At 37.6% G+C, this 26,884-nt stretch overlaps 1 protein-coding gene and 1 long non-coding RNA gene across 8 annotated transcripts in view; one reads left to right on the top strand and one right to left on the bottom strand.

Annotated features, from left to right (window-relative positions):
- Positions 1–26,884, bottom strand: part of MAGI1 (membrane associated guanylate kinase, WW and PDZ domain containing 1) — a 708,398-nt gene that overhangs the window by 73,722 nt on the left and 607,792 nt on the right. For 5 of the 7 annotated variants that reach the window (XM_077128768.1, XM_077128769.1, XM_077128772.1 and 2 more), the window contains exons 7-12: positions 22,514–22,549; positions 14,154–14,211; positions 11,623–11,735; positions 9,465–9,557; positions 3,076–3,258; positions 1,920–2,540 (exon numbers count right to left, since the gene is read on the bottom strand). In XM_077128768.1, coding sequence (XP_076984883.1) covers positions 1,920–2,540; positions 3,076–3,258; positions 9,465–9,557; positions 11,623–11,735; positions 14,154–14,211; positions 22,514–22,549 — 1,104 coding nt within the window. The remainder of the gene's footprint in view (positions 1–1,919; positions 2,541–3,075; positions 3,259–9,464; positions 9,558–11,622; positions 11,736–14,153; positions 14,212–22,513; positions 22,550–26,884) is intronic. The other 2 variants (XM_077128770.1, XM_077128774.1) reach the window with 1 other exon arrangement.
- LOC143656959 (uncharacterized) lies at positions 2,225–26,732 on the top strand. The gene is made up of 3 exons (XR_013162652.1): positions 2,225–2,549; positions 20,589–20,663; positions 26,654–26,732. It is a non-coding gene; the product is annotated as an uncharacterized LOC143656959 (long non-coding RNA).

The raw sequence follows: 26,884 nt of genomic DNA, 5'->3' as shown, positions 1-26,884 counted from the left end.
GGTATGCCTTCCTTGCACACAAAGCTTCTGCTAAAACTACCACTAGAAATACTTTTGCTTCCCTCCCTGAAACCTTAAGTTCTGATGGTCTACAGGTTTTAGTTTCAAAATGGAGGAGTACTCCTTCCAGGAAACACAGCAATGATTCTATCGAACTGGAAGTTAAGAATGCCACCTGGTCACACTGGGCTACTCATGTCTCTAAATCAACAGGCAAGGAAGGGGATTACTGTTCTGGTGGGGGTGACTGATTTTGACCATCAAGGGGAAATAGGACTGCAATTACACAATAGAAGTAAAGAAGAGTTTTCCTGAAATACAAAAGATCCTCTAGTGCATCTCTTAGTACTATCACGCTCTGTGATTAAAGTCAGTGGAAAACTGCAACAATTCAGTCCAGGCAGGACCAATGACCCAGAAACTTCAGGAATGAAGGTTTGCTTCAGCGCACCAGGCAAAGAACCAGTCAGCTGAAGTGCTTCTGAGGGTAAAGGGAACATGGATTGAGTAGTGGAAGAAGGTAGTGATAAATATGAACCATGGGACCAGTTACAGAAAGGAGCACTGTGATGGTTTGGATATTTCCTCCGTGTTTTGATATAAGTACGTTTGAATTTGTACATAAAGCAAATATTTTGTTTTCCTCTTATTAATGATATAAGTTGTTATTGTTCATGTTATAGTATTTAAGTTACAGGATATCAAGTTCAAGAGTGAATGTCACCTAAGGACTTGCACCCTATTCTAGAGAGATGTAGTGCGCTTCTGGTTGTACACAGGACAGCTGAGCATTGTTAGGTGAAACACATGTCTGTTATTATGTTCAAGTATGGTTTAAGGGGATGTATATAGCAGTCAAGCTGACAAGGGGTGGACTGTAATGGTTGGGTTCAAGCGTCAACTTGCCCAGGTAATGAATGCCTACTGGTCTGGTTAGGCAAGCACTGGCCTAACATTTTCTGCGAGGATATCTCCTTGCTGGTTAATATACCAGAGGCCTGGTTTATTAAATCATCAGTCAGATGATTGCATCTGTGATTGATTACATCTATGATCAGCTAAGAGTGTGCCTTCACAAGAGAACCCAATCTTAATCCAATCAGTCGAAGACTTTTAAGGAAGAAGAGAGAATTTTCACTTTTTTGTTCAGCCAGCCAGCCTTTCCTGTTGAAGTGATCAAGGAATTTCATTGGAGTTGCTAGCCTCATGGTAAACTCTACAGATTCTGGACTCTCACATATCATGGTTTCATGAGACACTTTTATAAATCTCATATTTACAGAGTGCTTCTATTTGTTTCTCTAGAGAACACTGACTAATACAAATAGATTAAATGGAAAAGTTGAGGGCTTACTTTAGATAAAGTGATCAGAGCAGCCCCCTCTCAGGGGAAAAATAAATGAAATTGAGTCAGTTGAGAGAATAGTTGGGGAAAGAGCTTTCCAAGGGGAAGGCCCAGGAAGTGCAATGCCCCTGAGATAGGAAAAGCCTTGGAGCATTGAAGAGACAGAAAACAGGCCAGTGTGGCTAGAACACAATAAGGAGGGGAAGAGAGTTGTGAAATGAAGTGGCAGAAGTGTCTGGAGCCATGTTATATAGGCTGTGTGGGCCAGGTTCAGAAGACTTAGAAGTTAAAGGTTTTAAAACCGTTAAAGTTCTTACAAGGCACAATTTGCTTAAATTCTGAAATAACACTCTGGTTGCATATGTGCAACATAATGTGTAAACTGCCTTCCTTATTCTAAAAAGGTTAACATTTGGAGAAATCAGAAGGCCCCTGAATGTGTTTCCAAATTTTTAAATAAAACAGTACCAAAGGAGTAGACATAAGAAAAGCCCTGAATTGCAATCTGAAGACCAGGATACTAAGGAACGGGTTTTGGATTTAAAAAAAATAATAATAAAACAAACCTACTTACCTCCTCGCTGTACCAATAGTGTGACCTCATTTCCCTTCGGACATTCAATCAGCATATCCACTACTTGGTTGTGAGTTAGGGCTTGCACATTCTTCTTATTAATTTCCACTATAAGATCCCCTTCTTTCAGGCCTCGGCACCTTGGACTGTCAACAATCTGTTTCACTCTTTGGCCGCCACCACCAGGACTGTCTGCGATAGTAAAGCCAAAGCCCATTGGCCCTTTGACTATATGAACAGTTATGAGCTCTGGCTGAGTGGCTATGGAGGAAGCCAATGAGACAGTATCATTAGGGTAACCATGGGAACCGTTTGAAGCCACATCAGCAGGGCTGCTGGGCCTGGCATCTTTCATGCCATTGACTTTGCCTGTTTTACTACTGTGGCTGGCTGGCGAATCGTAAGTCTCTTGCCCATTTACGATGATTGGTTCTTTATCCAAAATGGCCACTGAGGTCACCAAACTTGTATTGGGATCATCTGGGTCAAAAGGCAATGGATAACCTCGGCAGAGTTCAAGGTCCACGCTGGCACCAATGGGAATGGACTGGAAGATTTTCACAACTTGAGCATGTGTGTGTCCCAAAACACAGGTGTCATTTACACTGACGATTACATCCCCTGCAAAAGGTAAGAGTGTGTTGTCAAAAACTGCACTCGGAAAACTTACATCAGTATATGATATTATGTTCTTCCCATCTGAATCTGAATGGAAACTACATTTGGAGGTGGTACTGTAGCACTCAGAAGCTACTCTATTACTTAACTGCTAATAAGGCATTCTTTTAGCATTTAGTGTTTTCTCTGATAATGAGATATATAATCATTGAGAGAAAACTGGGATTTTTTCTAAAAAAACTCTTACTGAAGAAATCCAAGTTTAGAATTCACTTTAAAAAATCTATCTGTATTTTTAGTAAATTGCTACTTTACTATACTCAATATCACCCAATTGGTCTCCCAAAGTTAAAATAACTTCAGAGGTTTTAATCTATAGCAGGAGATAAAGTTATGTAATGGAGGAATCTGGCTCATTCTCAAAGTTTTTAATGAGTATTTATAAATCTATGAAACCATGAGGCTGTTTGGTTTTGTTTGGGTGCTGGGCATAAATCTCATCATCCAGGACAAGCCTGGGCCCAGGTGGTCAATCTACCTGTTTCCATCTTGCCATCCAATGCAGCAGGCCCATCTAGGACCAAGCTCTTGATCTGGAGAAACTCATCAGGCTCGTCCCCTCCAACGACTGTGAAGCCAAAGCCACGACTGCTTTTCCGTAGTTTTGTGTGAATGAATTTGCCTTTCAACTCAGAAGGGTTTCGTGTAAAAAAGGGTTTGCCTGGATTAAAACAAACAAAAAGAATCCACAGGGAATGACATCATGAGTGAAAAAGTGAATTAAAAAAAGAAATGGTACATAATAGAGATAACTCTCCAAGCTCATGTGCTGGGGCATTTGTACACCGGTGTCTTAAGAAACTCTTCTCTTGCTTTCAGTAAGAAGGGTGTTCCTAGGCCCCTTCAGTGAAGGAGGGGACACCGCACATGCTGCATGTCAGCTTGAAGGGCCAAGAAAAGACTCTAAACAAGAATGACAGAGGTAGCAATTGCCTGACAAACCTCCTTGGTTTCTGTTCATGTAGCTTGACAGCGATTGAACTGCCATGGGATTCTTCCCAGGAAATGGAGCAGGTCTTTGGTTTTGTTTTGATTTATATTTCACAAGCCTAATGTGCTGCCTAGGCTGGAATACCACTTGTGAAACTATTTGGAGCAAAACTACTTTTTAATCAAACAGAAAATTCATTCTGACGATGCAGAGATAAAACCAGGAAACATATGGTCACATATAATAATCTGACAAAAAATGTAGAATCACTACTTTTCAAAATTAAAAGAAACATAACTTTACAATTAAATTGAATCTGGATTCAATTGATTTTACTATGAATTTGCTTCTTTTAACAGTTTATAAAATAATTCGGCTATGTCCATTGTTAAAACTTACTGTTTAAAAAAAGCTTGGGACGAACATGAGTTAAGAGTGGGGCAGGAGTAGTACCCCAAGAAAAGTCAGGGGATGGTTTTCACAAAAAAAGTAGGGCAGGGAATGGATGCTGGAGAGTAAAAGAATAACAAAAGTTCGGTACAATAATAATAAAAAAAGGTTAGGTCTTGTGGCTCAGGATATTTTTAAAAAACAAACAGCTAAATAAACTAAATAGTTATAACAAGAGTCAGTTTCAAAATCAGCTGTTATTATTCAAAATAAATGAATAGATAGATTGCTAAATAACTTTCAAACCATCTACCTGAGGTCTGTTTCACTTTCTGGGCATATTAATGAATAACTATTTGGACACAAACCAAAAAGTTTTTATTAGTTGGAAATGTCTCTGTAATTAAGAAATGCAATGGAATTCCTCTGGTTATCTCAAATAGCAGACATAATTCCATGCTCATACTCTAGCTTTCATCCTCCTAATTTCACTTCCTATCTCCTGCCCCTTCCACAGCTTCCACATTTGCCCAGTTTCTTTCCTGCTGAAAATGGTATCAAGAAAAGAAAAAATAAAAAGGGAGAAAAAGTCCCCACACAGCCCTGCACTGAGAGGCTGGCACCCAGGCAGGAGAGTTATTTTTAGTTAGCTCTATCTAAAAGGCCTTAAAAGGTCTCTGGGCATACATACAAGTTTTAATTGCATATTTTAAAAGTTTCTGGCTTTAAAAAAGGCTCTTTTAAATTGCCTGTAGCACAGTGTTGCTCACTAACCTCTCTAGTGCAGTTGTGAGGCTGGCTGGGACCTGACAGATGAGAGCCCTGTGAGCGTGGCTGAGGACAGACCAGGCCCGTCAGCATCACTGAGGCGGGTCACCTGCCAAGGTTCCAGGAAGGTGATGTCAGCTGCAGGGGGGGGGCTTATGGGGAGGTAGTTGCCAAGGCAATTATCAGAGGGAAAATGAGAGTGATAACTCCCGAATTTCACTTTGGGAAGGGAAGACATGAGTGGGTTACATTCTTGAGGCAGAGGTAGCGAGGTAGCTCAAGGAGTTTGAAGGGAAGTACATTTCAGTTACACACAGACATGACTGCCTGTCACCAACCCAGTGAGACCTTCCCTGATTACCTTTTCTCAGCGAGTCCTTCTCTGACAACCTTATTAAAAACTGCAATACCTCCTCCAGTACCCATTTCCTGCTTTATTTTTCTTCTTAGCATTTATCATTATAGAACACACTATATGAATCTAACTTCTTGGTTTGTTTTGGTTTGTAGTCTGCCTGCTCCCACCAATATACGCACGGCAGGAATGTAAGGTCCATGAGGCCAGGGAGTTTTATTTTTAGAATATCGCCAAGTACATTTTATGTGTTCTGAAAATTTTTTGTTTCATTATTAAATGAATTAATGCACAAAGAAATGACATTTGATATGTCTTTAAGAAGTCTGAAAATAAATGATTGCTTGTTTAAGCTATTTACCCTTATTAGAGGCAAAATTAGAAAATGAGAAAATGTGCCTGGAATTTATCGGAATGATTTTTTAAAAACCATTCGCATATTTTGTGCTTAGAGTGTTTACCACTTAATAGAGACATAAGGGCAGTGTGATGGTAGCTCAGTGACGGAGTTCTCGCCTGCCATGACGGAGACCTGGGCCTGCCCATGTGAAAAAAGAAATACAGTCATGAGTAGAACTCTGAAACGATATGAGTGATTTCTTTTTCCAGTGCATAACTAAGGAGGGGAGAGCAGAGAGTTTCACATTTATGCACATTTTATTACTTTTCATGTATGGGTAAGTCATTAGTTAATACAGTTTTTGGAAAGAAATGCTTGACACACCCCAAGCAGAGTGTGGAGTTCTCTGCTGCAACTCAGCGGTATGTGGGAGTTTTAAAAGAGATCCTAACCTCTGTTGACTAGTCACCAGTTTTTCATTTTTAAATATTTTTATTGACAAATCTTCACACACATATAGTCCATACATGGCGTAAAATTGATGGCTCACAACATCATCACATAGCTGTGTATTCATCACCATGACCATTTTTAGAACATTTGCAACACTCCAGAAAAAGAAATAAGGAAAAAAGAAAACACTCATACATCCCGTACCTTTTACCCCTCCCTCTCATTAACCACCAGTATTTCAATCTATAGTTACTAATAACTGGCTGATTATGAAAATCACCTGAGTACCTTTTTAAAGTGTACTCATTTTGAGGTCTTACACCCTAGTCTCACTGAATCAGGATTTTCTGGGTCTTGGCCAAAAAATATCTATACTTAACCTGCAGATGCTTGTTTCCCCAACAAGGCTAGGACCATCCCTGGCACTAGTATCTGAATACCCTAAGCCAGTGCTGTCCAACAGCACTTACTGTGATGATGGTTTTGAAATGCTCTGTGTGCTGTCCAATATGGCAGCCTCTACTTGCACACGGCTATCAAGCCCTTGAAGTGTAGCTAGTGAGACCAAAGAGCAGAATTTCATTTAGAAAATGCTTACAAGAAAACCAGGGCCTAGATTGTAAGCTTTTATAGCAGACACATTTAGTCCGGAGTAGTAATTATTATTTCTGGATTTCGAGGTTATTTTATATATATATACATATATAACCTTATCACATTTAGTGATAAGAACAAAGCAGATCAAGTTGGGGCTCAAGTAATTCAGAACACAGGAGTAAAGAAGACAATGTCCATGTTTTAGGATCACACATACTCTTTGAGACCAAAGGAAGAAAGGTTTATTTGGTCTGGAACTGAAATTTTCTATAGCACATAATCTAACTCAACCTATCTGTATAGCTCATTTGAACGATTCAAACATAGGGAGCTCAGAATAAGAAAGAGGTCCTCTAATCCTGTATAGCTTAATGTAATGCCTGAAAGGAAGGAAGGAAAGGAAGGGAGAGAGGAAGAGAGAGAGGGAAGGAGAGTAAAAGAGAGAGAGAGAAAGAGGAAAGGAAGAAAGAAAAGGAGGAAAAGAAAGTAAAAAAACAGAAAAGACAAAAAAAATACAAAATGAAAAAGCTTAAATGGTCTGAGCCAGAAAAAACTATTACTAAGGACAACCGGAATTCAAATCTGTGTTCTATTACTTACTGACTGTGGCCTTGAACAAGTCACTGAATATCACTAAACCTTGTGTGTAAAACAGAGGTAATGATGATAACTACCTCACGTGACAGTTGTGAGGAATAACCATGACAATTAAGTGCTTAGGGAGCTGCCTAGAGCATAATAATAGCTCAATAAATTATTATTATTATTGTTTTGATGATGGTGGTGGAATAGATGCAATGAAGTGGTGGCTGCAAAAATCTCCCAGCTTGAACCTGGAGAGTTTTCATACAAGCCTATCTCTTTGAGGACCATCACTTACTGGGATGATAGGTATGCTCTTGATCAGGGGAGAGGTCAGTTAAGCTATGAACTCTGCAGAATCAAATTAGCTCTACAGTTCTTTTTCTTGACAGTACTATCAAGGATCTAGATCAAAACATGCACCCTGTAGGCAGATAACTGTGAGTTGTAACCAATGAGGCTGAAGTCCAAGGTGATGTTAACAAGAGAAACTAGAGTCAAAGGGTGTGGACTTCAACTGGTTTCCTGGATACAAATTACATTCCAAAGATAATGTTTGAATGAAGAGAATCAACATGGAAACTATCCAATAAAAGGACTGTGAGAATAAGTGAGAAGAGTCAGGGAGAGTTCAGTAAGTCTGAATTTTCCTACACCACCATTAGTTTCAAAAGAGACAAACAAACAAACAAACAAAACAAACAAAAACAAGGCCTGGGAGAAGGAAAAGAAATTATTGGAGACGAAGTTTCTGCGCACTAAGCATTTGGCATCTGGAGCATGATCCTTTAAAGCTTTATTCTCTACGGAAATTCTTTAAGGAAGCCTGGCTGGCTATCATGTTTGCATGCATACATGCAAGTATATATATCATTCTACTCAACAATAATTTCAGCAGCAACTAAATATCAAGGGATTATGCCTGGTTTAGGGCGTCCCACAGTGAAAATTACATAGTTTCCTGCCTCTAAGGGATATAAAGTCTGATGAGGAAACTATAGTTAAATAAATGGATGTGTAAAAAACCACTAATTATACACAGTTAAATTTCTATAGATGAGAAGTATAGGATTTTAGGAGTGAATGATAGAGTAATCTAGGAAAGACTAGGGTATAAGGCAAAATCACTCTGATATTTAAACTGCGACTGAAGAGGAGTAGGAGTTAGCAAATAAGAAATGAGGGAAAAGACAGAGGGAACAGCATATGCAAATGCTCTGATGTGACCCACAGATTTGCTGGTTCACGGAACCAAGAAGGCTGGTATAACCAACTTACGGTGAGTGAGGGGAGAGTAAGGTGAGAGGAGGCTGCAGAGGGAATTTTATATCTAAGCAGTCTTGAGGAGGCCACAATCATGTTAGTATTAATTAGTATTTTCCCTCTTTATTCAACTATTTTCACCATAAAAGCTGTGTCCAAGCCAGAAGAAATTATTTTACATAAATCAGTATCACTAATAATCTCTTGACAATAACAGCTAGCAGGGAAACAGTTTATTATGAAAGTTGTACTGGAGGAAGCAAAAACATAGAAGAATTATTCTATTTACCTCTTTTTATCTAAGAAAAATTGTCTTAAATTATGTCTTAAAACGTAGAGAGAAAGGAGACAAATTTTACAGTCTTTTCAATGTTCCTGTGTCAAACATTCCCCAACTTTTAACAAATACAATGCTAGTTCTACTCCTCTTATTTAAAAACAAAACTACTCTAAGAGTAATAAGGCCTGAAAGAAGCAAGATTCTGGAGCTTCCATTTTCAAAAAACAGTGTCTCTAGAGGACTCTCACCAATTGTGAATGTAAATAAGTGAGACCTGCTGAGACATCTTAAAGTATGCATAAATGCCAAAACTGGCAAAAACAGAGGATGAGAACTTAAAATATAATGATATCAAATAATTCACATTCACAGGAACATCTCAGTCAGAAGCAATCTTGAAATACTTAATGCTGAGTAATTTATGTTGATCTTTTTAATGTATTATTCAATATTTGCTGTCTCCAAATCAGTGTTTCTCACCCAGGGATGATTTTGCCCCCAAGGGGACATTTGACAATGTTTGGAGACATTTTTGGTTGTCACAGCTGGAGGTGGGAAGGGGTGGGCAGAGGCCAGGGAAGCTGCTAAACCGCCTCCCACAACAAAGAATTATTCCACTCAAAATGTCAGCAGGGCCATGGTCGAGAAACATAGGTTTAAGCAATTTCCAGTAAGTAGTTCTTATTTTTAGAAAGTTTTAGAAAGTTGAGGAAATGTATTTAGGAAAGCTTCTTTTCTTTTTTGGACAAGTCTGATTAACAATATTTTTGGAACTTTTTAAAAAATTACTTATGGTTTTCACTATCAAAGGAGTGACTTGTGAGTTATAAGACTCCACTTTTTAAAGTACCTTTAAAAAGTTTAGATTTTTGAGCTAAAACCATGACGCAATTATGAAAACACTTTACCCTGAAGTGGAGCTTCTCTGGCAGGCTCCGTGTTGCTTGGGGGGTGGTTTGGAATAACAGGAGGCACAAGGGATGAATGGTCTTCTGTCCAATCTATAAGAAAGAGAAGACACACTTTAATGTTTCCCTTCAAATGGCTGGTCAACTTACTCAGGACTACCTATTTCTTAATAAGAAAACTACCCAAACCAATAAAATTAGAGGCAACTACGTTAGATTAAAAAGGAAATTAGAATATGATCGCATCCTATGTTAAGGATATCAGGATCTCACTCCTCTTTCTGGTCCAAGAGCTTTGGGAAATGAAATACGATGGAAAAAACAACAACAAAAAATTATAGTTCTTCTGGCTGGAGAGTCCAATATGAGACCTAGTAAGAAATATCAGGAAAGGTGTAAAGTCAACTAAGGCCAGCCCAATAGGGGAGAAATGTCTCTGATCCAACTGGGAGTTGGACTGGGTTGCTGGTGTCTCTTGGATTTAGGTAGTAAAGGAGGAATTCAGTAGTTTTTCAAAGGTGCTGTCTTCTATCTTTTCAAGTGAAATTCATGTGGGATGATTATCGATACCCCTGGGTCCTACTGTAGCCTTATTCATCTTGGAGACCCAGAAGTAAATCACAGAGTAACCCCTGAGATTTACTTGAGTCACTTTCCATCTCAGCTAACTATGTTGAATTGTACACTCCCACTCCCCAAACTGCACTTTCTGATGTAACCAAGTTTCATCAGTTCAGGAAAAATAGAAAATATTTTTTGAAGTATAAAACAAATTTAAGTAGAGAGGAAAACTTTTTGAACGATTGGGCAAATACACACAGACCTGCATGCACAAATATTTTAGAATGGTCTATGGTGGTGGTTGGTGAACTATGCATGGCCCATGGACCAAATCTATCCTGCTGTCTGTTTTTATATAGTCTGTGGGCCAAGAATGTGCTTTACATTTTTTATGGTTGAAAAAAAATAAAAAGAATAAAATTTTGTGGCTCATGGAAATTAAATGAAATTCCAATTTCAGTCTCCACAACAAGTTTTATTGCAACATGGTCATAACATTCATTTTACATATTTTTCTGGCTGCTTTCATGCTACAATGTTAAGTTAAATAGTTGTGACAGAGACCCCATAGTCTGAAAAGCATAAAATATTCACAATCTGGCCCTTTACAGAAAAAAAAAAAGAGTTTAACAATCCTGGTCTGAGGTCTTTATTTAATAATCCAATAGTTTAATAAGGAGTAGTGTTTTATTTGATATTCACATATTAAACCTGTTTATTTTGGTACTAAGCCTATATTCTAAAAGCTGACAATGAAAAACTGGGAAGAATCTAAGCATCTATTAATAAAAGGATGTCTAAATAAACTAAGACATTCATAAAATATATCATGTAGTTATTAGAAGTTATAAGGTAAATCTATATTAACCAACATTGAAAATGTACATGAAATAAATTTAAGTTAAAAAGGTCTCAAAACTAATATATATTAGTATGATATATATAGAATCCTTATATAGAGAGAATATTATCTATATATTTATATTATATGACCTAATTTTTGTTGAAATAGTCATATTTGAATAACCATAGAAAATGCCGTACTCAGTCTATCACTGAGAATAGGATTGTCTTGAGCAGGGGAGAATTTAACATTTTACACCACTGAATTTTTTTTTTTTTTTTTTTAGTGAAGAATGAATTAACTTCTAATTTTTAAAAAGCACTTGAAAGCACCTAATATTTCTAAATTAAAAAATGTTCATGCCCAATAATTCTGCTTAAAATAAAAGTACAAAAGGTGGTTTGGAATTAGATACTGTGTGCTGGGTAAATGCTGCTGGGGCAAAAAGATTCTTTCACCTTCAGAAAGTTCTCCACTCTAACGACAGGGACCAAAGCTCCTTTGAATGAAAGTGGAGATGTGCTGCCGCCCCCACCCCCTCGGCGTGAGGCACTCTGGGTTTCCCGGATGGCCCTAGCTGAAGCTGCGTATTGCTCCCGGCAGGACGCCAACTGGCCTCCCAGACTTGGGCACTTCAGGAAATCCACTTGATCACCGAGGCAGGCTCTGGCCACACGGGGGTGTCAGCGCCCAGGCTCTGCCTGGCGCTCCTCGGCCCACATCTCCAGAGAAAGCCACGCAGGGGAAGCCAACCTTCTGGCGGCGGCTGCTGGGGGGGCGGCGGCTGCTGCTGCTGCTGCTCGATCTGCTTCTTCCGTTTGGCTTCCAGAACTGGGTTCTCATATTGTGTCTTCCTGTTGATGTGGCTGAGGAGAAAGGCAAACTGAATTCAGTTAGGAAACATTTCATCCCATGAGCAAAATGCCAGCAAGCCAAGTCCCTTGATTAGAATTAAACAAAATGAATGTTCTGAGATGGTTAGTCTTGTGCCAAAACCCCCTGCTAGGGAGAGGAAATAAAATTTAATAATTACTTTATACTCACTGCTTCTCTATCCCAGGTACTGTGTTATTTGTGCAAATCTTAAAATCTTCAATTAATGCCATGATATAGGTTCTATTTTTATTCATATTTCATGGGTAAGGAAAGCACATTTTTGAGCAGTAAGGTGTATAACTTGCCTACCATAACACAGCTAGTAGTGGTAAAACAGGCTCGCAAGCTTGGGTCTTCATGCTTTCAAATCCCAGATTTTAAGACTGACTTTCCCCAAAGGTCCAAAGTACCAATTGACCGTGGAAGCTGCTTTAATTCAACAGGAGGCAGATTATGGAATTGTGGAAAAAATGAGGTTAAAGCTGTACCAAACAATGTCAGAATAGCATAACTTTCCTACAGTCTGTTTCACAGAAGCAAAAGCTTTCACCCAAACAATTAAGCTAAAAGGACTCCACTGAAATCTGTCAGCTATTCTTATCAACAGACACAGAGGCAGGATTAAAAGTATAGGCCTGAGGCAAAAGACCCCAAATAAAGCTAACCCAAGCAGATATAATGTGTTTAAAGTGACAAAAACCCAGACAGATGTTCCCAAAACTAAGGTCATGGCAAAAAAGTACATACACACACACACACCCATATGAATACATACATATACTTATTTTTTACCAAGGTCTTATTTAGTGTCTGTGCATGTATATGCATGTATATAGGAATCTACAAATATAGACAAACTATGTAAAACATACACATACACAAATCTACACATATTCACATATGCTTATTTTCTAAAATCAAAATTACACTTTCTTAGCAGTTTGGCAACAAATCGGTTGTGCAATTATTTTGAACTTTATTTTTAAAGCTACATGAATGGATTAAATCAGGCTTGTAGAATAGGTAAGGCAACTGATTATCATAGTCCTACTTCATTATTTCCAAATTCCTTCTGTGCAATTTAATTCTAAGAAACAGTCTAACATTTATAGGCATGTGGATGTGAAAAGACCTAGGAAGGAGAATTGTATGTTAAGAATCATTCTCCCCTCACTTGGTTCTTCACACATCAACACTTTGTTACCTGGTCCTTTTCTCTCTCAGTGCACACACTAGTTGAGGGAGAACTCAAAATGAGACTCCAAATGAGCAGAAACTGCACTGTACACCTCGAGGAAGTTGATGCATAGGACATATGTGGAAATTTATGTTACGAGGGTCAAAGAAACAACCGAGCTTGTCTCTCTGATGCCCGGAGTCATCAATTCTTCTTGGTAGGTAAAGAGAAGGCAATGTTAGTGTTGTTCAAGCCCCCATGCTATATTGAACTCATGGTTTTTTACAGTAAGATGCTGAGCATTTTATGGACCAGGATTTTCACGTTTACATCACCATGGTATTACAAAAATGACTTTTCCTTGCCAGCCGCATGAGGGAGAGAGAGCATGCCAATTTATTATTGTGGCATGGTATGATTATGATTCCAGAACATTTATATGGCATTTGTTTCTTCCAAAGGACCTTTTATTAGCTGTTTCTCAGAGGTGATGATACAACGCATATTTTTCAAGTATTATCTGTTAGATTTCTTTTATATTCTGTTATTTCTTATATATATTCTATCAATAGAAAGTTCTGATGAGAGAATGAAGGGCACGCCCAATTCTGGAACAAGGCACACAGCCATGAGGAGATAATGAGGTTGTGAGAGTTTTAAAAATGGAAAATAGGAGCAACAATTATGGTCCTTAGACAAGCGGGTAAGAAAGGTCTTGTCGCTTAGGCTGGTTCACAAGTCCCTTCTTAATCTTGGCAACATTTCAGAAACTACTAAAATTCGTCTAACCCTTTTAGACAGTTTGACTGAATAATAATCACTTATTTAAAAGTTCAGAATTGGAAAGCACAAAAATTGGGAAAAACAGGCCCTCCTCTAGATAAACACCCCTGTTTCTTCGGTCTATTGAATCCTTGCTTTTCTCATTCATTCATTCAACTAATACTTATTAAGTATCTGCCATATGCCAGGATATGCTGTGCCCTGGCAAACAAAACAGACATGGATCTTGTCTTCATGAATTTTGTTTGTTTGTTTGTTTTCCTTCATGAATTTTATAGCATCATTGTTTTTAGATTTGCTGAATATTCTCTCATTCATTAAAATACACATATTTTCATTAAAAAGTTAATATTATATTCTTATTTACTTTCCTGCCTTACAATAATGGTAGGCTTTGTTTGGCATAAATATGCATAAACTGAAGTATGGCTTGTTAATAGATACTTACTCTACATAGTAGACACCATAGACAGGATCCTCAATCTTTTCCCAACCAGCAGGCAGTTCTGAAAAGTAAGAGGACATTTAGAGCGAGAACAACATATTGTTGAAGGGCCTGTGTATTTTCAACAAGTGAGTTAGGCATAAAGAGAAAGAATCTTAAAAAAGCCTTAAATACAATTAAAACATGCATCCTAGCCCTTTTTGTAGAGCCACGAAAAAGCCAGCAGATGCCACCATGTTCACCGCGTGCCCTTCCAGCTGAGAGAGAAACAGTGAATGTCATCAGCCTTCTTGAACCAAGTTATAAGAAAAAAAAATAAAAAGGCAGACTTCCACATTGATCTACAGCACTTTAAAGAGAAAAGTCATTGAGCAAAAGTGGATGTGGAATGCTCTCAAGATACAGTGGGATTCCAGAATGACAAGAATCCAATCTGGTCAGAGGTTCTGAGCAGAGAGACAGCCCTTGGTTCACAGCAGGGCAATGAGCAAGTTCAGAAAGACCCAAGACATCTCCTGGTCAATTGCAGGCAGAGCAGAGAGGCCCTACCCACTGCAGGTTCAGTGGATCAAGTGTGGTACTGGGAACAGAGACTGGGGAGCTGGATGGGAGCAAAAGCCTTGGGAATTAGCAAGGCTGAGTCAAAATAAGGCTCTAAAGAACTCCCTGGACCTCACATTCAAGTTGTATGCCACACCCAAGCGAAGCTTGGAAATCCCCGGGCTAGGAGGACTCCTGCTTTCATGGACCTCTTCTGGAACAGGTTCCACAGTCACCTGTGCACACCCACATCTGAAAGACACTTGTGTCTGATAATACAAGACTGGATTTTTTCCTTCTCTGTGGCCCAACCATTGCCTTAGGACTCTAGAAGCCATACCCATAGATACTGTCTAGTTCTGATAAGAAACCCTTAAAGTTAACCAAGATGGTTGGTACAGCAATGCTTAACCAAACCACCACAGAGAAGGTGAACTGTAAGGAAGGGTGGAAGTGAAACACACAGGTGTGCACCATGCCAGGCAAACTCCCGTTGGAAACATCCCAGTTTTAAAGTACAATGATTATTCCCTTTTCAAACAGATCCAACAAAAATCTCCCTTAAATAAGAATTGTCATGGGGCATGAGAATGAGATTATTTATGAAGAGTGCGCTGAGTCATAACTTTTCAGGAACATCTACCTAATTTGACTGTGACCCTCTCAACTTCCTTGGACCATTCTGTTCTTGGGCCAGTGATAGTGGGTTTGCCGGTTTGAAACTGTTGTATACCCCATAAAAGCCATGTTTTTAAATTGTTGATTTAATATTGCAGGGTGGAATCCTTTGATTAGATTGTCTCTGTAGAGACTCACCTACTCAATTGTGGGTTTGACCTTTTTGATTAGATGGAGATATGACTGCCCATTCAAGGTGAGTCTTGATTAGTTTACTACAGTCCTTTTAAAAGGGAGACATTTTTAAAAAGCACAGTACCTGAGAGCCAACAGAGATGCAGATGCTTGGAGTGCTAACAGAGAGAAAAGATGCCTAGACACGGATGTCTGGAGATGCAGAGCCCAGCAGATATCCCATGCCTTCCCATGAAATGCTAAGCAAGCCAGAATGCAGAGTTGTGTCCGGGAGGAGCTAAGTGAAGACCCACAGATGCTTAGAGAGGAAACCACTGGAAATAGAAGCTGGAAGCAACAGAACCAGGAACAAGGACTAGAAGACATCAGCCACATGCCTTCCCTTGTGGCAGACATTGGCCTTTCTTGAGTCAAGGTATTCTTCTCTGGATGCCTTAGTTTGGACATTTTCATAGCCTTAGAATTGTAAACTTGTAACTTTAAAAATTCCCTTTTAAAACTCATTCCACTCTGTCAGGCAACACAACAAGCAAACGCATCGCCCTCCCCCTCTCTATGTGGGACATGACTCCCAGGGGTGTAAACCTCCCTGGTAACATGGGACAGAAATCCTAGAATGAGCTGGTACTCAGCATCAAGGGATTGAGAAAACCCTCTTGACCGAAAAGGGGAAGAGAGAAATGACACAAAATAAAGTGCCAATAACTGAGAGATTTCAAACAGAGTCAAGAAGTTATCCTGGAGGTTATTCTTACGCATTTTATAGATATCCCCTTTTTAGTTTAAGGTGTATTAGAGAGGCCAGAGGGAAGTGCCTGAAACTGTAGAGCTGTGTTCCAGTAGCCATGTTTCTTGAAGATGATTGTACAACGATATAGCTTTCGCAATGTGACTGCGTGATTGTGAAAACCTTGTGTCTGATGTTCCTTTTATCTACAATATTGACAGATGAGTAAAAAATATGGATTAAAAATAAATAAATAATAGGGGGAACAAATGGTAAAATAAATTGGGTAGATGGAAATACTGGTGGTCTAAAGCGAGGGAGGGGTAAGGGATGTGGTATATATGAGTTTTTTTCTTTTTATTTCTTTTTCTGGAGTGATGCAAATGTTCTAAGAAATTATCATGGTGATGAATACACAACTATGTAATGATATTATGAGCCACTGATTGTATACCATGCATGGAATGTTTGTATGTTAAGAATGCTTGTGTTTGTATGTTGTTTGTCAATAAAAATATTTTTTAAAAAACCCCCCAAAAAATCCAAAAAAACCCCCTGCATCCTAACTCCTAAAAGTGTGCATTACTTTAATTTTATCAGTACATTTTTCTACATGAAGAGCAATTCTTTATTAACTAATATTGCACACAAGAAAATAAAGCTTAATAAAGGCAGTCCCAGATGCCTTCATTCTAAATCACCTATTATGTTAGGTTTTAGTGGAAATATAATTAAAAACTTCCCCTGAATGCCTCGTTCTTATTTAAATATTTAGTTTCTTTTTTATTTCTTGACTACCTTGCCAAGCAAGCAAAAATGGATGAAAATTAATGTTTCCTTTCATTTTCAATATGGTAGTGTTGTTTTGCTCTCCCTGAAATAAAATTAAATTTGCATCTACTTTGCTCCTTGTTCCTAATAAAATGAAATGGCCACACGAAGACAGGTTTTTGAATTGCACATATCTATCACTCAATCTATATTTGGATGGGCCCTCCTACTCCTTTATCAATGAGATAATACAGGCCCTTCTCTTCAAGCAGCGGGAAGATTTTGGTCTTTTAAGTGGTGGTAAGGATGACAACTTCCAAAAACTCAACCGTGCTCTATTAGAATACATCTCACTTTGTACCTTTATAACTTGCTAACAGTAAGTTCTGTTACAACAAGAATCTATTATGGGAAAGTCCATTGCAACAGATTATTTTACTTGGTGAAAGAAAGTAATAGGTTGTATTTTGTGTCATTAAGCAATCCTCTCAGGCACAGCAGCAATTATTCAACTAAGTTTCAAAGCCACCCAGGTACATATGCAGTTAAGGTAAGCTTATATAACACCATACACCAAAATGAATCATTATTCCTGAAGTAGCTATTAAGACCAACTTGACCAGAATACTAATACCACTTAAAATATCATTTATTTTTAAGTACTAGATATTTTTTAATTCAAATAGTGACCATTTCATCAGGGCACTGGACTTACATATGCCACGGACAGTTCCAGACTGAAATGGATGCATGTGTGTGTATACAAATAACAGACTAATTACTCAAAGTGTATGTTCTGTTCAGATTTGGCTGTATGTCAAGAGACATTAATTTCATGGTTTTTGCTCCACATGTTACTTGTTTGCAAACAAAGAGACAGGTTTCCCCCTTTTCTTCTAAATAAAAAAAAAACACTTAGCAGGTTTTAAAGAAGTCTTTGAATTCTGGATGACATAAGCTACTAGAAAATGCAGACAGGTCCAATTTGCAGATGTTGATACAACTTGGCATTTTTATATGCTGAGTCTTGGGGACCGATGCAAATGGGATGCCTGGCAAATGATTTCCCCTTACAAAGCTGGAAATTACCATTTAAATGAAAATGAACCAGGAAAATATTTCCAAAGAGTTGGAAAATAGAAGATTAAAAAGTGCAAATTGGTGCAGAGTCACACATTTGTTCTGGTATGGGGCAGAAGCATGGGTGACTGTGAGGGGAGCATACCATGTTTAATTGAACCAAACCTTTTGTCAAAATCTGCAACCTAAATATTTGACCTGATTATCTTTAGGTAATACAGAGAAAATATTAATAACTCAATTCATGCAATTATTAATTTGACATACATTTATTGTCTACTGTTTGCCTGAGTTTGTGTTAGGCACCAGACTACATAAAGATAACTAAAAGCGCACTGTCTAAGCAGACACTTCAAACAGTGTACAGTAAGAGCTTCGATGGAAGTATGAGGATACGAGAAAAGAAGCTACCCCTGGCTGTTGAACTGTTTCTGCCTCAAAATTTTCTAGAATTGAGAAGTGGGGTCAGTCAGCTGGTATTTCTGAATTTGTAAATTTAAACACATTTTCTGCAAGAGATTAGTACACTTCCGTTTTTCTAGCTAAAACATTTTAAATTGAAAAGATGGATTTCTCACTTCCAATGTGGTGATTATCTTAATAACAGGAATTAGTCTCCTAAAGCTTAAAAATAGAAATGGGTCATCAATTTAAAAAAGGAAGATGTTTGTCCTAGAATTTGCCATTGGATTCTAAAAAAACTGATAATAGCAGAAAATATTTAAGCCCAGGAAAGTATTGTGTTAAAATTTTTTTAAACAAATACTCTGAAGTTTAACGAAGAGCCACCCCCTATATCCAAAAACTATTAGGCAGGAAATGAAACTGATGAGACAGGAGGCAGCTAAGATGCTTTTGGGGGTTGCCCAGATCTGAGATTGAGCCATAACCCTACCACTTCATAACTCTGTGCCCTCAGACAAGTTACTTAACATTTCTGAACCATATTTTTCTCCTGGTCTTACTTCAAAGGTTGCCTGGAGATGAAATGAAGGATGCCTGTAAAACACTTAGCATAGTATCTGGCACATAGGAAGTGCTCAACAAATGGTGACTGTTGTAGAAAGAGCCAAGGGAAGAGAAAAGGTTTGTATGGCCCGCACACTTGCTATTCCTGTCTGAAAATCGTAAGCTGCATTATGGTGTCACCACAGAAGCAAATACTGAGCAGTCATATGTTATAAATTATTTTCGAAAAGATCTGTCAGCACACAGATTGAAAGGCACTTTCAAAATCAGAGCTAAGTTTCCAGACTGTATACTTAGTTTGTTGGGAAGTCTGGCTTGGTTCTTACTATGTCTCCTAGTTGATTTTACTATATAAACATCATCTAATTCCAAAAGAAGGTCCTGAAAGTGCTTTTTGAGTCTGGGGAGATGTCTGCAGACAACATGATGAATTCTGCAAACCAAAAATGCATTATGGAGCTACTGATCCAGCTCAAACAACAGAATTCAGAAATGACAACTCTATAATCAAATGATCTGTGTCCAACACCCAAGCCAACCACCCACGCCTCTCAGAGGCAGATTATAGACAGAGATTCATTGTCACATCTGGAAACACATTGTTCACAAAAAAAACTGACAGTTGCTATTGTTTGAAATTAGGACCTGCTTGTTAAGAAAATGGGCAAGAGCTTGCCAATATAATCCGGAGTGAACGCAACAGAAAATGGTGAGTGTGTCTGTGGGAGACACTCGTTACAGAAGACAGGTGTAGGCAAAAATCAAGGGTCATATTTTACCCTACTTACAAGGACAATCGAACCATTTCTATAGTGCAGAGCATATTCTTACCTTATCCCATAATAAAGGGGAAAAAAGAGGCACTGAAAAATCCAAAAAAAAAGGAATAAATAAATCATAAAACTGGTAATAGGAACAGCAGGTGCTCATCACAGGGATAAATTTTAAGACACACACTCATTAAATCTCCTCATAAGGATTATGTGATCTACTCTTTTGGCCTTTCTTTACAGACAAGAAAAGGGAAGTTAAAAGAAGTTGAATAACTTGGCCAAGGTCACCTAGGTAGAAAGTTGAGGCGGTGGCATGTGAAGCCAGGCAAACTGATTTGTCTCAGAGACAGCTCCACCACTGCACCAAACTGCAATTACAGCTATGGCTGAGAGCCAGGAAACCATGCAGATATAAAAGTTCATTGTTCATTACTTAATGGGTATGGAATTTTTGTTTGGAATGATGAAAAGTTTTGGTAATAGACAGTGGTACTGGTAGCACAATCTTGTAAATACAATTAATGCCAGTGAATTGTACACATAAAAATGGTTAAAATGCCAAATTGCAAGTTACCACAATAAAGTTCAAATAAATATATACATATGTGTGTATATATAGATATGGGGGGGGGGGGTTAATATGTCCATAAAAAAGACTTGTAGAAGGATGTTCCTAACAGTTTTATTTATTTGCCCCAAATTGGAAATAGTCCAGATGCCCATCGACAGGAGAATTAATAAACTGTGTGCATTTATACTTTATAGGAATTGCAGGGAATGACAACTGCTATACTCAACAAAATGGATAAAGCTCAAAGATGTTACACTGAGTGAACAAAGGTAAGAAACAAAGAGTATATATTGATTTATTTATATAGAAATCCAGGACAGACAGAATTTACAAGGTGGAAAACCGTTCTGGTGGGCAGTTTGAGGAAAGGGATTGACAAAGAAGGGGCACGAAGGAACTGTGTAGTGATGGTAAAGCTCTATATAGTCACGGAGATTTGGGCTACGCAGGTGTATGAATTTGTCAAAACTCATCAAATAGTACACTTAAGATCTGCACATTTAACTCTATGTAAAGTTTACTTAATAAATAAAATAATAAAGTCGTATTCAACTCTTGATTTTTTAGAGCCTTTAACAGTATAGGAAAATTTCCACAATATAAGTTATGTAGGGAAAAAAAGAAGCTTCTTTCCTTAAATGCTCCACAGTTGAATTTCCATAGGCATGAAAAAGGCTGTGTGCCCTCAAGCACAGCTGACATCTGCACTGTCTGCCCAGTGGCCACCCAGGGCCACCCACACATACTATTCTGGTTGCATGAGTGGTTTAAATTGGTTCAACAAATGATTAAGGCATGCATCTGGGGAACCCAGTTCCTTTTTCATGACTTTAAAATCACTGGATTAAGAAATTCTTTTTTTTGATAAAATTAGTTCAAATTGTTCTGCTACATAGGGTTCTCCTCAAGTCATTCCTACCATAATAGCATGAGGACAACTTATTAAATACCTTTAAATAGATCAATCAATAGTCACCACTCATTACGCTGGTAGAGCCATCAATTACAAGAGAATACGCTCCAGGCATTGAGAAAAACAGCACTAAATTCTATTATATCATAACTCTAGTCAACCATAATTAATTAACTTCATCTACATAAAAGAAAATAAATAAAGCTGAATGAAAGCAGTAATCAGTATTAAATATATAGTTTAGTTCTTAAGGCAATCTCAAAAATGCTGGGCAGATTCAATCATCTGAGGACAGTTATATTCATATTGATGCTAAACAATCTTCTACTTCAAAAAGAAATACTCAGATCAGTTTTCAGTTAGGCAAGGTTTTTATCTCCAGTTCAGTGGACCTTGTGCTTCCCCATCTAGCCTTCAGTGGATGCAGCAGATGGAATACAAACTAATTTTAAAATTGTTCTAAGCCGAACATAAAACATTTAACTTAGCAGGAAAAATAATTCAATATAGTCCAACAGCAAAGATAAAAGACTGGCATTATCTTCTAATGTAAATTATTTGTAATCTACAGCAGCTAGAGTAGTCAAAATTTGATTTACATTGATAGTATACTCTATGAAAATGGCGCACACAAACACAGCATCTCATGCTCATGCCATGCCATTCACAAAAGCAACCAGGTTAACTTGCGGCCCATGACTTAACACAATATTAATGCTTATTAATTATTCCATTAATCAGTGGAATTATTTTAATCCTGCTACTCCTACAACAATCCTTAATTTAGTCGAGTGAGGTTTTTGTTTGTTTTGCATTGTTTTTCTGTATCATCCATGTTATATAGCCATTCACACCAAACAAATACGAAATGAGGCTCAGCCAGATTTGATGAAAGTTCAGGCAGCACAGCAAACATTTCAGTTATCCTCCAATCCTCAATTTACAAGACTATCTATCACCAAATTGCTAACTTTCATTCTAGACCCAATTCATACAGACTTTTTCCTTGTAGACACAATTTATTGCAACTCTGCACGATGCCTGCAGTCAGACACATGGGTTTTAAGAGTGACCTTTCATGGATAAGCTAAAATGAAAATCAAAGCTGGAGAAGTACAAACTAAAGGAACGGAGGACCAAGCAATTCACTGGAGACAAGTCATGCAGGGCAAGTCATGCAGCAGCAGAAGGCCAGGGGGGGTTTACCTAGTTCACTGTCCAGCTCCTCGGTGTGTACCCCTTCTTCTCCAAAGGAAGAGCAGGAATGAGACAGAAAAGAGAAAGAAACATTCAGACACCAGCACCAAGAAAGAGACTCCCCGTGGAAAAAATAGCAGCAAATACATCACTTTACCTTGTCCTTACCTGCATGGTGGCTTATTTCATTGGCTTGGCTAGTAAACTCTTGCCCTCAGTGTAAATCACAAAATGGTAAGAGCTTATATTGGCAAAATAATTACATGGCTCATTTCCTTGCATGTCAAAATAGCATCTGATTGGTTGTAAAAGCTGGCAAACACTTTTGTGGTGTAAATGTTCGTAAACGGGAAGTCACTTATTACAGACCTTATTTCTAACAAAGAAAACCGTTAGGTCTTTGAACATCCGTCCTCCCAATCCTTCAACAATCTTCTAATTAGTGAGGCAATAGCACTTACAATTAAAGCATCATTTATAAGTAATAGTGCTGCCTATAAAATGAAAGGTGAGGTCAGATTGAGAAAGCTGATTGTAAAAGCAGTTGTACTTCAACGTCTTTCAAAAGGAAATAGAGGGTGGCCCATGATGGCTCAGCAGGCAGTTATCACCTGCCATGCTGGAGACCCGGGTTTGATTCCTGGTGCCTGCACATGCAAAAAAAAAAAGGGGGTGCAAGGGTGGTAGAATTCTTGCCTGCCATGCCGGAGGACCCGGGTTGGATTCCCGGCCCATATACTTACCAAACAAACAAGCAAACAAAAACAGAAACAAAAATTCAGCAAATGGTGCTGCAATAACGGAATACTCATATGGAAAAAGAATGAAATGTGATCCCGCCATACAGTATACAAAAAAAAAAAAAAGAAGCTAGAAAAATTAATTACATCGTGAAGATGCATTTCAAAGAAGCAAGTAAAACTCACTGAAGGCCGCCCTGAAGGTGCACTGGGAGGCAAAGTTTATGGATTTTGTGTTTGTGTATAAGAATTCTAAGCTAAACAACTTAGAAATATTAGAATGAAAATGTTCTCAGATATTTCAGTAAGCAAAACAAGTCAAGATTCTTTCCATTCTTGACCTCTTGCTATCAGTAAAACATTTTATTATTACTTAGAAGAGAACAAAGGACAGAATATAATAAAGTCTCCCCAGCTACAGAGCAGGTGGCTGTCACCTCCATGACAAACTCCACAAATACCAGGATGGAGCCTGTTTTCACCACTGCAGTACACCTGGGGACCAGTGTAGCCTCTGCTACATGGCAGGTGCTCACTAAATCTTTCTCAAATAAATGAAGGAAGGGGAAAAACAATTAAACATAGACCTGGTATCCAACATGACCCCACACACCCTACAAATTCTTGATTCATATGCAACAATAAATTATGTGCCACAGTAAGGGCAACAATGAGTTCAAACAATAAGGTTTAAAAACAGCACTGTTACTTACAAGGGGAATTAGATTCACAGAAAATCTTTCATAAAAATGTCCACTTGAATATTATCTCCTTTAGATAATATTAGATGTCTTTGGGCATTTTCTCATTTTCTTAATAATTATTTATTGAGACCTACTATGTGCCTAGACATTCTATGTGCCTAGAATGCCTAGAATGGCATATATAAAAGTCACTCAATAACTATTTGTGAAATGTAAGCTTTTCTAAGAAGAGGGAACAGCACAGTTAACTGCCATGGAGTAGAAACTCAATGAGGACCAGTGGGGTGAAGAGCAGTGAGGAGAAAAGAAAGTATGAGAAAGGGCTGGGAGAAGCATATTAAGAATTTGAACTCGGTCTGAGCAGACCAGAAAGCCACCAAACAGGATTTAAGGGGGTGGTTGGTGACAACATAATCAGGTTTACATTTTAAAAGATTGTTCTGGCTTCAATGTAAGAATGAAAGTGGGCAAGAGTCCAGGTAGAAGATGATATGACTGGTACAAGGGTGGTAGAAATCAGTGAATAGAGTCTAGAGAAATTTAGGAGGTAAAATGAACTCAAGTTGGTTGATAGGCTTGAAAGGGGTGCAAACAAAATTGATAGATCAAGGACTTTCTTAGTATGTATGACTCATAATCCTCAATTTATGTAGCTAACACCCAGAGATGACTAGATTATTTTGGTGGGGGAAGGGGCAGTTAGGGATGGGAGAAAGGAATCATTAGTTTACTTTCAATCAGACTGAGTTTGAAATGTCTTTGCGACAACCAGTTGGCATTATCATCAACCAGGCAGATTAAAATACTGGCCTGGAGTTCAAAAGCAACGTTAAAGATTTCTAATCAAACTAGACACCTAGCAATGACAACAGGAGCTGCAAACATCCCAAAGATCAATGCTTCAATTTCCTCACTTTTCTGAGAAAAGGTAGAGAAATATAAAATGTTTACAATATTTAAGTAGATGGGTTATATTTCATGTGCATATGACCCATAGTGAGTAGACAGAAATATGAGAACAAAATTGAGGGCCATAACGTAATTCTGCTTTTATGTCACGACATAAAAAAAATAAATAACACAAGATAGCTTCATATTAATTGGCAAAAGGAAATGAGGGCATGGAAACTTACACTTGTCATAGGGTATAATCTGATTGTATTTTAACATTGTTTATGTATAGATACACATAAAATTTAAACTAGAAATAGAATATATAAATTCTAATGTTGAAGTTGTAATTACTAAACAAACTGCATTTGGTGTGATATATACTTGCTACAAAGGAAATAATATTAACACAAATGACAGTTCTAAGAATTAAAAATTACTATATTTGTTAACAAAAGCATTCAATAATTTTATTAAAATATTTTTACTCCAGTAACAGTTTTTCTCAGTGAGAGCTACTATAGTCTCCATCACCTATAAAATTATATTAACAGGCATTTCCATACATTCCCAGTAAAATCATCATGGATATTGACACTGAAGGCCCCATGGTAATAAGAGTGCTTGAACTGTCTTAAAAATCATCAGGCATTAAATAAAGATTAAGTTTTGTTCCATGATATTTTATGAAGTTTTTTGAATGTATTGTAGTGTTCCTATCCTTTAAAAAAACTGGTCACCTACGTATTATATATGAAATAGAATGCTTGAATAATCAGGGCAGTCTATCAGCCCCTAAGTATGCAAAATGACCGAGGTGGCTACACCTATTCCACCTTCTTCAGGAATAGGACTGACCAATGAAAATAAAGTGAGCTTTTCAGTCCTGCCTTCTAACTCAGTAGGATTTGTATTTCCACTTGAAGTCACTCAGATAAATAAGAAGCAACAATTCTATGTTCATTTAACGTAACCTGCAAACCACATATAACGGAAGGATCTTGAGGTACAATGTTTCAACAGTACTACATTTTCAAATATTATATTACACTTTCAAATACTGTTTTATATTACACTTTAAAATAAAATAGTGGCTTGTTATTTTCAAACAAATATCAAATTTACATATATGACAATTCTGCTCCGTAGGACAAACTAATAAAGCTTTATCTTGCCATAAAATATGTTTTCAATAATTACACTACTATTTCAAATATAAGAATTGAATAATGAGCAGCAAAGCAAAATATTTCCCTTTTAATTCATTCATGTAATAAAGTAATTTCTGTGAGGATACTGTGAAACATTGATTGTTTCTTTTGGATAGAATATATGCTGTATAAGTAATTTTAAAAATTGCTTTAAAGTGATTCCATAGAACTTGGGGTAGACCTCAGTGTATGGAAAAGAAACATACTTGCTGTGTCTCAGTATTTTTATTTTGGGGAAATGACTGGAAATCCCAAAGTCTTGAAATAAATCTTTTTAACAGTCACTCTTACAGCCAATAAATTATTTTCTGAGATTAATTGGAGTAGGGTTGTGGATAGTACCTCAGCCTCTTTTTAGAATAAAATACTTTTCAGATATTTGGAATATATATCCTAAGTTTACAGTGAGTCTCAAACAAATCAAGATCTGCTTTCCTTACCCCTACACTGGGGAAATAACAGAATTATGAAACGTGGAGTTCCAAAAATGCTCCTGATTTTTTCCCTAAGACCTTCATAACATAGGGTTATGATCCTTTTTTTAAGGATCCTTTAAAAAGTAGGTGTAAGTGACCAGAACATCTTTGGTTTCTACATTCTTAGACCCTTTCTGGAATCTTCTCCAAATTCCTGAAGGCAGAGACTATATCTTCATTTGAACAGTTTCTGACTGTGCTAAAGGTATGTTTCTAATGGAGCTATATATATATATATATAATATATATGTATGTATGTATATACACATCTTCTTTTATGTATAAACATATTGTTCTTTTGAAAAATTCTACTGATTTTCCTACTGCTTTTGTAAACCAGCCTGTATTTACTAGAAAT

The sequence above is a fragment of the Tamandua tetradactyla genome, chromosome 15, assembly GCF_023851605.1.
Source record: "Tamandua tetradactyla isolate mTamTet1 chromosome 15, mTamTet1.pri, whole genome shotgun sequence".
Lineage (NCBI taxonomy): Eukaryota > Metazoa > Chordata > Mammalia > Pilosa > Myrmecophagidae > Tamandua > Tamandua tetradactyla.
Note: the sequence above shows the minus strand (reverse complement) of the source record. Positions and strands in the feature narration are given on the sequence as shown.